Here is a 12,931-nt window from a genome sequence, read left to right on the forward strand (position 1 = left end):
AAAGAGCTTTTTTTTTTTTTTTTTGGCCCATTGCACTGCACCTTTTGTGACGGAATATAAAAAAAAAGGGGGGGGGAGAAGGAAGAAAAAAAAGAAAAAATAAAGTTGTGCTTACTCCTAGCCAGAAGTTATCTTCCGAAAGTCAAGAGGTATATCATCACTAACACAGCAAAATGCTCAGACATACACGCATTCAAATATTTCAAGCACTGGTGACTTTAAAAAAGACATTAGTAGGACTAGAGCTACAAAACCAACAAATACAGAGGCTCGGACATATTCACTTACATGCCTGCATGTCATTAATGTATAGAAAGCTTGCCTTTTCCCTGAGAGATACGGGATGGGGAGTAAAAGAATCAAGAAAATATCAATATATACAGGTTTTAAGCCTACAAGTACAACTGATAAATCCTACCACTCCAGGACACCGCTTTGTGCCCCTGCTCCAAAGAGGGGAGGGGGGGGGGAGAAACTTTTTTCGCTGCGTCTGTCAGCCACGTTTCAATATTATTTCACATTTGAAATCCATTTTTTTTTTTAATACGTACCCTTTGCGCCATCGGCCTGCTTGCTCCCTTCCTACTTCAACTTCTAATATATCCTCTTTAAGGCCAGTGTGAAAAGAAAGAAACGCAAAGTTCCCCCCCTCACCCCCCCAAAAAATGCAAAAATCCCTTAGCGTCGCCAGCAATGAAAGCAATCGAGTAAAATCTTCGGCTTGCTGGATCTCAGCGAAGCGATACAGTAACTCAGCATTAAAAAAGGAGAAAAAAAAAATTAGAAGAAAAAAAAATCAACTCTCCCTCCTTCCTTCCTTTTTTCTTTCTTTCTTTCCTCTCCCCCCCCCCTCTCTCTTACTCTCCCCCTCTCGTTTCCAAGACAGCAGCGGGGCGAAAGCAAATATCCTTTCCCCAAATCAGGGTTGTTTTTTTTTTTTTTTAAAGTGCCCCTCAAACCCAACTACCAAGTCTCATGGCTTTTTGCCACTCCGGCTGTCAATCACAGGCGAGGTTGTCAAGGTGGTGAATGACTGATGATGATCCGCTGCGTGTGCTCCCACCGCGCAGGACACCTCAAATGTTAATTTTCGAGCGCGCTCACCCCCAAAAAAAAAAAAAAAAAATTAGAAAAAAAATAAAAATTAAAAATCGAGGGAGGAGGAGAAGGAGGAAGAGGAGGGGGAAAAATTAAAAATTAAAAAGGCTCGCTAACGCGCCGGCTCTCCTTTTATTATGGTTATTATGGTGATGATGATGATGATGGGGGGTTTTTTTTCGCTCCTCCTCGGATCGCTCCTAATTCCTCGCCGGCGCCGGCTCGCTCTGCCCCTGCGCGGCCGCCGGGCGAGGCTGGCGGAGGCGGAGGCGGGCCGGGCGCGGGCGCGGGTGCCGGGCGGAGCGCGGCGCCGTGCGGGGCGGGCGCGGGGAGGAAGGGCAGCGGGGAAGGGGGGGGAGGGGGGGGGAGGCGCGGCGCTGCCGCCGCGGGCCGCGCGCTGCCGGGCGTCCGCCGCCGCCGCCGCCGCCGCACCGCCGCGGCGAGCGCAGCGCAGCGCCGGGCTGGAGCAGACTGCGGGAACCCGGAAGTAGTGGTGGCCATAACAGGTCGCGTCTTACACAATGCGCTGGGCGGCAGCAACTCCGCCACCGGCGCAGGGGGGCGCGCCGCCCGCCCCGCGCCCGCGCAGCGCCGCGCCCCCGCCCCGCGCGGGGGGTGCGTGCGTGTGTGCGTGCGGGTGTGTGTGTTGGATACACCGCCCCCTCCCGGCTCTGCCCTCCGCCCCCCCCAACCGGTGTGTCCACCGCGCCCCCCCCCCACGGGCAGGCGTGGGGGCGCTCCCGTCCCCTTTGTCTGGCGGCGCCGCCGCCCCGCTCCGCGCCCGCTCCGCGCCGCGCCGCCGCCCGCCCCTCGCTCCCCCGCCTGCCCTCCCCCTCCCCTTCCTTCCCCTCCGCCCCCCCCACCCCCCCCCGCGGCGGCTCCCCCCGCGGCCGCCGGCCGAGTGAGCTCACCCGGCCCCCGGCCGCCGCCGCCGCGCCGCCGCCGACCAATCAGCGCCGCGCCGCCCCGCGCCGCGCCCCCATTGGTCCGGGCGGGAAGCGGAGCTCGGACCGGCGCGCCGCGGGGGGGGGAAGGGGGGGGAAGGCGGAGGGGGAAGCGCGCCGGGGCGCCCCGCGGCCAGCGGACCCGCTGGCCGCGGGGCGCCCCGGCGCGCCTTCTCCCCCCCACGCCCTAGGCTCCGCGGCCGCGCTGCCTTGCGCCGGGAGCGCGCCCCCCCCGGCCCCCGCCTTTCCTCGGCGCTGCCGGCGGCCCCCCCTATCCGCGTAGCCAGGGGTCCGCTGCCGTCCAAAAGCACAGCCATCCTTTCCCGCGGACCCCCGCGCCGATTTGGGAACGGAGAGCTCGTCGTGTCCCTTCTTCCCCCGTACCTGACCGGGTGCCGGCGGGGAGAGGTGCCCCGGACCCATCGCATCTCCTGCCCGGGGAGGCGGGGAAGAGGGAGAACCCCCGCCGCCCGGTATCCCGGTGCAGCGGTCCCGAGTGAGGCTGCTGGGGCGGGGGGGGAAGGAAATAGCGGGGGGTTACTCCGGTACAAACCCCCGAGGCAGGGACGAAGCTGCTCCGCTACCGGGGCACCGGGGGTGACAGGGAGCGGCGGGCAGCGGCTCGGCCCCCGCCGCCACGTCTCAAACTTGAGGGAAACCCGTTTCGATTCCCCCCCTCCCCCCCCCGCCCCCTTTCCCGCTAGGACCGGCCTTTTATCCCGGCGAGGGAAATAAAGACCTCTCAGGTAAGAGCCATTTTAATACGCTAACCCCCACCCACCCCCGCGTCCGTGGTGGGAGCCGACCCACAGGCGTGGGGGTTGATCTCTCTATTTCTTGACGCGGGGAACGGCGCTCGGTAACGATTCCCCATCTCGCAGGTCCCTTGCAGAGGGAGGCTGCAGCTTAACTCCCAGAGCTGCAGTGTCCTCCGCTCCCCAGCCCTTTTCCCCTCTCCCCCCCAAAAAAAAATTAAGAAAAAAACCCAACAACCCCAAACCCTAAAAGAAACCCAAACCCTTTTAAGCGTCTCCGCCAGGCCTTTATAAGATTAATTCGGCGCAACCCAGCCTAAAACACTTTTACAGTGTAATTACAGTCGTACAAATTGTTTGCCCAAACCTCATTCTGGATAAGGATTTTACAATTAGCAAACAGTTATTACTCTTAGGGCTTGCTGCGAGAAATTGTGCTGCGCGCCTCTCCGTTTGCAATATACCAGTCATAAAAAAAAAAAAAAAAAAAAAAAAGGCAAGCAAGCTTAATCTGGGCAGCAATTAATCATCTATTAAAAGGGAAAAAGTAAACGGACAGTTCCGCGCTATCTCGGCAAACTCCTCCCGAGGCTGACGGGCTGCGCGACGGCAGCGACCCGCGCAGCATCTCGCCCCGCTGCCTTTTTGGGCAAGGCGGCTCTTTTTTTTTTTTTTTCTTTGCCAAAACTTGCTGTTTTGCAGGGATCTACTGACACTTGCCCATCGCACGGTGGAAAGAGCGAGAGAGGAAACAAAAAAAAAAAAAAAAAAGAGGGGGGGTGAGGAATAAAAAGCGATACAGCGAGGGGGTTCGGTGGGTGCCCGGGCCGGGCAGCGGCCTCGCTGCGGAGCGCGGTGCGCTGCGCGCTGCTGCGCGGCCCCGGCGGCCCCCTAGTCGTCCCCCTCGTCGTCCCCCCTCCTCGGCTTAAGCCGGGCCTTTCGCGGAGGGGTCCGCCGAGCTGGGGCAAAAAAAGGCGTCTGGGGAGTAAGGGAGCCTCTTCCTCGAGGTGGAATCTGGGTCCATTTGCTTATCGGATAATAAATGAGGCTTTTAATCAGGCTGAATTTCCCAGCTTGAGGAAAGAATTAGTCATACCTAGGAACAATCCAGTGTTTTCTAGCTGGCTTCCCTGCCGCCTTCCTAGCAGGGATGGGGGGGGGGGGGAATTAGCATCCAAGTGTGCTCTTTCACTATTAATATTGAAATTTGAAAACTGAAATAGGAACAAGCAGAAGAGACAAACAAACAAGAAACCGCAGAAGAAAGCGTTTGAAAGGCGGCCGAGAGATAATCCAGGAATGCCTCAGATAAGGGGGGGGGGGGGAGCGATATGTGCGGAGATACCCGAAAAGTCAGAGCCTGATGAAACAGTTGAAAGAGAGATGGGAAAAAAACCAAACCAAACCAAAAACCTGTTTAAAGACCTATTAAAGGGCAGACCCAAGGCGGGGGGGAAAGCGATAATAAAAGGAGGTTAGCGGCAAGGGATTTAAGGGAGCCGATGAAGCGCAGCGCCTGGACTTTCGGGGTTTGTTTACCGGCTCCCGATTCAGAAAACAAAGAGCGGCTGGTCCGGCCGGGGAGTCAGCCCGGGGTCAGCTTGTGCTATCCAGCACTTCCAGGCAAAACAGCCCGGGCCGTGGATGCCGCCGGCAGCCCGGGGCGGGCTATGCCGGACCGGCGCCCCGGCCCGCGGAGCGGCCCGCGGTGCGGGGGCGGGGGGGGTTGGGGAAGAGGGGGGTGCTGCCTGCTTCCCCCCCCCCCGACGTTTACAGAAGTTATGGGGGCCTTTTATTAATTAAATGGAAGGCTTCATAAAATATTCCCAATAAAATTTATGGTTGTCTTAAAACTTTCTAAACACCGCTATAAATTTTTTTAATAAAATTAACTGGGAAATGAGTTACTGGCCGGGATTTTTGTCACTTCAACTGCTCCGGCAGCGGTGCCGGCGGAGGGAGGGAAGGCACACGCACACAAAAGGAGCCTTTCAGGGACAAAAGTTGCGGCGGCTGCCAGGTTTACCCCGCGGTGGAACCTCGGGGAAGCCCGGGCGAGGCAGAGCAGAGCCGAGCCGAGCCGAGCCGAGCCCCTGCCCGGCGGCCCCTTCCTATTGCACGCTACAATTAGACAATTTCAGCCTAAAATCCCCAGAATAACCCCAGAGCCCGGCAGCACGATAGTGCTGGGGTTGGATTGGTTTGGGGGTTTGTTTGTTTGGGTTTTTTTCTCACACGATCCGGGCGACACAAGTTCAGTCGTATTAATTTGGAAGCGCTTCTCCGCTCCGGTGTTTGCAGCGATACCTGCGATACGCGGCTGCCCGCTGCATTTCTTTACTCCCTGCCTATGCCAAGCCCTGTGCCTTTGCTATTCATATTACTATACTTCTCGTTGAATGAAATAATAATAGGAATAACAAAATTGCTGGGTAAAACTCTGGCTGCTTAATTAAAGAAAAAAAAAAAAAAAGCTGCTCGACTGTTCTGCATCTGAAGGATTGAGCTGTTGTGCCGTCTACTGGGCGACGGGGAAACTACAGCCAGAAACGCCTTCAAACTTTCTGCGGGAGAAAAGTACAGTTTTCGGCAATTTGAAGGGGCCGGAGGCGCCGAATTTCTCGGTAGAAGAAACAGAAAAGCGACCCGGGACAGAAAAGCCGTAGACGCAATTATTATTTCCTTCGGCTACACCTGTATAATTGTATAAAAACTCCACTTTTAAGTGCTCGGGATTTTATTGATTGCAGAGCGCGAAGCAACAAGCTGCATTAAGCGGGGATATGGTAAAGATGGTTTGAGTTTACCCGTGGGAGGCGGTTGGACATTAGCTAAATCTGTAGGAGAGGAAAAAAAAATAAAGAAGGGGTAAATATTTGCGAATGGTTTAAAAAGTTCTCCACGGCCACCAGCTGGCTGCAGCCCGTGGGGCTGAGGGAGCTCTCCCAGCCCGGGCAGCTCCCACCCCCGAGGATGCTCTCGGAGGGGAGCAAAGGCAATCGGTTCGATGCCTCGATAGCAGCCACGCTTTGGTGGGGCGGCAGGAGGGGGAGGTTGCGCCAGCACAGCTTTAGTCTCGGCGGAGACGAAGCACGCACGTTGCCGTTTTAAGTTCCCGAGCCTTTGCCCGTGCCCGAGCCGCGGATGCTCCGCAGGCAGATGCAACCAAGCTGGGTAATTCCCCTCTCCCCTCTCCCTGCCCACTTGGCTCTCCGCTCCGTGGTACCTGGGATGCTCTCCTCAAAAACCCCAATCTTCAAGAAGAGATGCAAGAAAAAAAAAAGTTTGTTTGTTTGTTTTTGTTTAACCCTCCTCACCTTTAAAAAAAAACCCACCAGGCTTGACTTTTGCAAGGCGAGAGGCGCAGAGGGGCTGTGAAATGCAAAGCTTTTGTCGTATTTACAGAGAGTGTCAGCAGCCGACTGTACGTGTAGATAAAAATCTAGCAGTCTACGTGAGCTCAAAGGAGTTTTTAAAAGCAAAAATCTCTAAGCGCCTATTCTGAATCCACACATATGCACGCACGTAGCCTAAAAAGCCGGAGACACCCACGTAGTTGACCAATAGGGGTTGTAAAAATATGATAAATGAAGGTATAAGCAAACCCTTCTGCCACTTGCAGCAGACCAGCTCCGACAGCTCTCTGCCTTCAGAGCCACTTGCCAGAGTTCAACAGAGGGTGACATTAGCCTAAAATATTCGATACCTTTTTTTCCGGGAGGCTTTCCCCACTTCTGCTGGGCTAAGTTCAGCTCCGAGTTCGTCTCTGCGGGTAAAATTGCTGCCTTTGAAGGAAAACAACCACCTGCCTGATTTTTTTATCAACAAGAGGTTACGGATACTTTCCTTAGAGTACATAAAGCAGAATTTAAATTATCCCGCGCCCCTGGTATAAAAAGTTGAACGCCCCTCTTGTAAAAAGTTGAACGAAGTAGCTTACCCTTTAAAATGAGTCTGAAGCTACTTGCGACATAGTACGAGAAGCAAATTAGCGAGTAACAAAATAAAAGCCCAATTTCAAGCCACAGAGAATTGAATATTGGTATCCGACAGTACCTCAGCTCAACTAGAGCAAAGCGGAGTTTTGTCAGAGCTTTTCCATTTGATGTTCTCCTCCAAACTAATTTTCAATATTGCTCCATTCCTATTACCTAACCCCGTATTCAGCTTGGCTAATGAGCCCATTACAGAACTATTTCGGCTTGCGTCTGATGCCGATTGCAGAGGATAGGCACTAATTTGGAGCGGGGATCTGGGGTTGTTAAGCACGGTGGGATGGGAGGAAACCTGGGGGCTCTCTGAAGGCTCGGCTTGCCGTTCAAGCCGCGGAGATGGGTTTCTGCGAACGATACCGTCTAGGTAAATTTGGGCAATAAATCACCCACGCTTTATAAATAAAATAAAAAAAAAAATAAAGGAAAAGAAGGAGCAAAGCTCTGTGCCCGCCGGCGCGGGTCGGGCAGGGGCTGGGGGCGGCCCCGGGGAGGGCGGCCGGCGGCGGGCGCTCCCGGGACCCGCAGCCCCGCCGGGGCCGCCCGCGCCCAGCCCAGCCCGGCCCCGCCAGATCTCCCCGGCACCGGGCACCGGCACCGACCTGTGCCTGGGCGTGCAAGGGGCCGGGGAGGCAGGGGAGGGTGTCAGGGTCCCTGCAAGCCCTCGCTCCAAGAGTTACCAGCTCCCCCCGGGACAGCACAGTCCGCTGCTATCTGCATCTGTGGGTGCATTATCATAGACTTTTGCATAATTGCATATTGACTTTACTAAATGGATCTGCAGAGCTATTTAAACATCTCTCTCTTCCACCCGCAAACAATTCTCCCGGCAAGAAAAACAACCAAAAAGGGGGGGTGGGGCCGCAAAAGAGCTTCAAGTTGCTCTTGCTCCTTCGTTCTGAAGCATTTATTAGGGCACAAGTGGCTCATCTCTAAGCGGTTTGGATCCGACTTGGTGTGTGCGAGTGCAGGCAAGCCGAGGGGATCTGCAGTAGTGAGCGCGTGTGACAGCTGGGATGGGTGGCTGTCATTCACTTCGGGGTCTTATAGGCGAGTACGTGGACGTACATGTCTCTCTATTTCTGAGCTCCCTTGGATAAATTTTGGCCAGCTACGAAGGCTGTGACAAAAGCGTACGTGGGTACGTGTGTGTGCATGCGCACAAAGGACTGCTCTAAGGACAACTTAGGAAAAAACCTTCCTTCTTAACGATTTTTAAAACCTCCCTCAGAGGAGAGGCACTCAAACGCTGGCATCCCCCTTTCCCTACACCTGCCCAGTCAGAGCAGTGCCACGCAAGCCACATCAGCCCCAAACCACAGAGCTGGGCTTTGCCTCCAAGGACAGGAGTGCTCATCCTCTGCTTGTGCTGGCTCCCCCACTTTGCCATCCCCTCTCCATCCTTCCCACTTGCGGGTTGGAGCAGAAGCAGCTGCCCTCACCCTTGAGCCTTGCAGGGGAAGGCAGTCTCCTCCTGCACCAAGGGCGGCTCCCCAAGGCAGCAGCTGTGAGAAGCAGGCAGGGAGGAAAAAAAAAGCAAAGGAGAGAAGGAGGGGGTCGGGGAGGGAGGCAGTGAAAGCTGCACTTTCCTCCGAGCAGACCGAGCATTCCCTCGGAGGGGCCCCAACCCCAGGAGCTACCTCCCGAGCCCTGGGCCTCCCACATGGCAGCAGCAGCATCACCTCCTCTGCAGCCTTGCAGCCACGGTGGGGGCAGCCCCGCATCGTGGCTCAGCCCCCAGCTGCTCCATGCCGGCCGCGGGGGTCTGTGGCGAGGAGCCGGCGAGACACGCGGGGACTGAGCCAGGCCCACACGCTGGTTTCAGATGGGAAACTCTAACTGCCCGGGGATTCGGAGCATCCTGCACGATGATGAGACACTGATGATCATTTTTTGTGGCTTAAAGGGTTCATGGAAAGATCTGCAGGGATCTGCAGTTGTCAAAGGGAAACCCCAGTCTGAAGAACCCACCAAGATGCATCAAGGGAGCGTCTTCTTCCAGCTTACCCCACAGAGCACCTTTTTTACCTCGAGGATGTTAGCTTTGCTTGAGAAGCTGTAATTGCACTTTAAAGAAAATGCTCTCCTGCTCTTATCCTCAACTTATTTGTGGGAACAAGGCAAGAAATCAGATAGGCACCCAAACTCTGGAAAGGGAGTATTTTTTACATGGAACCAGAGCAACACCTCATAGAGCAATCAGCTCAGCTCTCCTTAGCTGCAACATTATTTCCTTGCTTTCAGCAGACCTCAGATCAATCGAATACTCTATTTTAGCCAAGAGGGGCTCTCAGCATGCTTTGAGGAGGACTAGCCTACCATTCAACCTTGCAGTTCGAATTTCCAAAGACATTTTGCTTCTTCTTTCAACAGTGCAGTGACCACAGTCCACACAAAATTTGGCACCTAATTCCTGCCAGGGATATAAACCATCTTTAGCAAACATGGGCAGTAAGCCATACTTCAGGCGTTCCCTACCGGCCCATGTCTCACTGAAAGTCACTGGGATTAAGTGCCTAAGTCACCTTTTGAAAAGGGCTGTACCCTTCTGAAAGTAGATACACATTGTGGTGCATGTAGACGTGACCAAAGTAGCTTTGAACCTCTCTGTTCTGGAGCCAAAAGCATGTCAGCGGGCTCTACTCACCCAAGCGGTCCCCAGGGGATTTTGGGGACACTGAATTCTTTGCCTCACCCCTCTTCTTCCCTCAAAACACTACTTTCAAGCCTCTCTGCAAACAGGAATAGAATGGAGTCAAGTTCTCTAAGACACATTTACCCCCCATCAGATAACTGTGAACTGTAGAGATGCACTAGCCTGCCTATCAGTTCGGTCCCCCTCTCCATTTCTATCATCCCTTTTAATCTGATCATTCTTGAGGGCACCCCGCTCACCCAAATGGTCTGTGATGACTTGTGGCACTGGGTGTGCCACCGTAGCAGCCGAACATCTTATGAGCATGTGTGCGAGATGGGAAATCCTCATTCCAAGGCCAGAGCATTTGAAGCACAGAAGGTTTTCAAGGGACTTGACCAAGAAACTACCTGGTGGCACAAGGAACAGAGGCGAGATATTTTGCCTCTCAGGCCTCCACTTGAAGACAAGCTGTTCCCACTCCTCTCTTCATTAACTCATAAATAGCAACTCTGGACCTTGCCCAGATCTCCCCCCCCACGAATATCTTGCTTTAGATTATTTTTCCCATCTCATCCTAGATCATATTTCTTCTTTTATGTTTCCAAGTTGAAGTTTATTATAGTTTATTATAGTCGTCTGCATTGCTGATCATTTGTAACCCTTTCTATTATTTTCCTGTCCTTGCTACCACTTGAAATGCTTCTTACTTCAGTCCTCTTTTCAAATTTTATTGCTGTACTGCTCACCCCATTTTTCCACCAAGCCCATTCTGCCTCGCTTTTATTCTCATAAAACTTGAGGCCGCTGCTGCTCCTTCTCCTTTGCTGTACAGCACCACCAGATTAATTTTTTCCCAGCCTTTTCCTATGCCTCTGCTGATGAAGAGACCCTCAGTGGGTTTCACCAGTGCCAGTCACATTGTCCTTGCCATTAGTGTTACATTTCTAGTTATTCTTGCTTCTTCCCAAAGCCTTTGAAGTCATGTAGAGACAATTCGATTCGTTAGTACACTCAGTCTTGCAGTAACTCTAGCTTCTGCTGTAGTTTCTGTATTAGAAGCACATGTTGGGTCTATAAGTTAGAGGAAAGCTCCACCATCTGACTTCCCTACACAGTTCAAATTATGCTTTAAAATTCTTTGCGTGGCAGAACTTGAGTGGCTGGTAGCTTTCTGCCCTGGGTTTCGATACCTGGGAATGCCACCTCCCCCCCCCACCCTCCCCCCACCCCGGGATGACAAACTCATGTGAGCAATATGCTTTCTCTTTCTGTGTGTCTCTGGACTGGAAGGTTTTATGACAGTTGCATGTGTTTGCAGTTCTCTTCATGATTTTCCAGAAAAGCTGCGGTTATCCCGAATATTTCCTTACTGAGATGACACTTAGCTTCATGTAGGCTGAGATCCATCGGCAGCACTCTTCGCTAGATGTCCTTACGGCACCTTCATTGGCCTTGTTGGGTCAGGAGGCAGATAACTGCCTCATTTCTTATTGTGGCCATTGGGATGTTGGGCCAGGGTCCTCCATGAGGGACCACCTGAAAGGATCTTTTGCCTTCTTGACTCAGGTGGCTCCTCCCAAGGCCATTCTCAAAAAACCCTGGTGTGCACATCAAAGACAGAAAATGTGGCTTGACATGCATTCCTTGCTTAGTCTTCCTGTGCTGTCCTGCTGCTCTGTTTTGTCTCCACAGAGTGCGGCTCCTGGGTCTTCACCTCCTTTGATTGCTTCTTCACTGCCCAGTGGGTTTGTGTGTTCCTCCAAACACACAATGAGACCATCACAAACAGCCACTAACTCTCAGAGGAACTCTACCTCATAAGTATATTAAAAAACATAGTGTTTTGAGTAAGAGACCTCCTAAGAAAACTCCACCGCAGCACCACCTGTTGCTCTGGGCGTGTAGTTTATTCCATTCCCTCTTTCCACTTTCCAGTGCTTTTTCTAAAGCTCTTCTTACCTGCCTGTAGCTTAATATAGATTTTGTTTAGGAAGCCAAGCCTGCCTGCCTCATGTTTTCCTTTGGATCTCTTTCCTGCTCCTAGCCAAGGTTGCCTATGGATCCTGCTTTGAAGTTCTTCCGTGACACATTGGCTGCACTTGGTGACTCTTCCCTCGGCTGACGTCACCTCAGGGGTCCCTCTCCAGCAGGCTGAGTCACATCGCCTCCACTTGCTTTGATCAAAATGAACTCCATTTACAAGTGCCTGACGAGCCGGCACAAACAGACCCACAGGTTTCTAGCCAAAACTAGCCAACGTAAAAATATCCGAGCTTTAACTTCGGTTGAGTCCTTAAACTAGCTAAGACAAGGCAAAGCTCAGAAGAAAAAACATTTCATTTCAATTTACAAGCAGTTTCTCTTTGTTTAGCTCAAATGAATCCCTCATCATCAATTAAGCAAAATCAATGTAAGATTGGTTTAAACCACAGTAAGTGTCCATACAGGGTTTTACCTCTGTATTTTAAAAAGTTAATTTAAAATTACAATTCAAATCACTTTCCTGGTTGGAAAAAACCTATTTCTAGAGAACAGCTGGGCCCTGACTATGAATGGTGTTCAGCTCCAGCAGGTCTGGGCGAAGATGTTAGAAACAGTTGGATCTCAGTGGTGCTGGAAATCAGACTCAATCCCAGCACCTATGGTGATTCAGCCTGCACATCCTTCAAACCTCGATAAAACCTGGCTTTCAATTGCTGTTACAAAGAGCTAAAGCAGGCGGTCTCTGTGTTAGAAAAGTTCATTTTTCTTTCTCATTATATTGTGAGACTCTGCTTGTGTTTGCTAAATTGTTTTCCTGAACTCAATAAGCACAGCAATTGTCTAGGAGTAAAAATGAAGGGTTTCAGGTCAAAAGATTACCACCCACTTTACTAAGTTTTCCCCTTTCAAGTATTTATAACTATTGAAGGAAGGAAGGAAGGAAGGAAGGAAGGAAGGAAGGAAGGAAGAGGGCATTTGCAGCTAGGCAACTTTGTATAATCCATCTTTTCTTTAAAACTTCAAGCCCTACCACAATGACGACAGGTCCAACCTCGGACAAGTTGCAGAAAACACGGTTTGAAATAAAATATGTTTGAAGCGTTAGGGAAGTACCTTCTCTACGTGCTCAGTTCTCTGCTTCGCACTCATTTCCCAAATAGCTTGCTCAGCGTCCTGAACCCATGCGTATGCCAGATGCGTCTCAGCACACACCTTCCTCTCGACACGAAGCCACCCATCGCCCCACTGGCTTCTCACCCACATGAGGGAGATAGCTTGAATTTGTTTCAATATTTTCTTCTTTTGATTGTTTTTCTTCTTTGCTGTTGAGCCAGTAATTCAGTTTTGCTGCCACAAACGGTTAACCCCATAATGGGTAGTTATGAAACACTCCCTGAAGACATTTTGTTGTATTGCCGCAGCCTCTGGATTTGATGCCCAGTTTTTTTCCCCCTCCTAAGACTCACAGAAATGACAGGTTATCAAATACCCTCTGGGATTACTGGCAGAACTGTTACCTTG

The 12,931-nt window shown here is 52.2% G+C and overlaps 1 protein-coding gene across 4 annotated transcripts in view; it reads right to left on the reverse strand.

The window, feature by feature from the left end:
* MEIS1 (Meis homeobox 1) overlaps positions 1-2,882 on the reverse strand; it is a 111,238-nt gene extending 108,356 nt beyond the window's left edge. Inside the window, exon 1 of one of the 4 annotated variants that reach the window (XM_075035541.1) lies at positions 2,427-2,882. In XM_075035541.1, coding sequence (XP_074891642.1) covers positions 2,427-2,465 — 39 coding nt within the window. In that variant the 5' untranslated portion in view covers positions 2,466-2,882. Of the gene's footprint in view, positions 1-551; positions 1,443-2,426 lie in introns of those variants that run through there. The other 3 variants (XM_075035542.1, XM_075035543.1, XM_075035544.1) reach the window with 3 other exon arrangements.
* Positions 2,883-12,931: the final 10,049 nt, after the last annotated feature.

This window comes from Buteo buteo, chromosome 9, assembly GCF_964188355.1.
Source record: "Buteo buteo chromosome 9, bButBut1.hap1.1, whole genome shotgun sequence".
Classification (NCBI taxonomy): domain Eukaryota; kingdom Metazoa; phylum Chordata; class Aves; order Accipitriformes; family Accipitridae; genus Buteo; species Buteo buteo.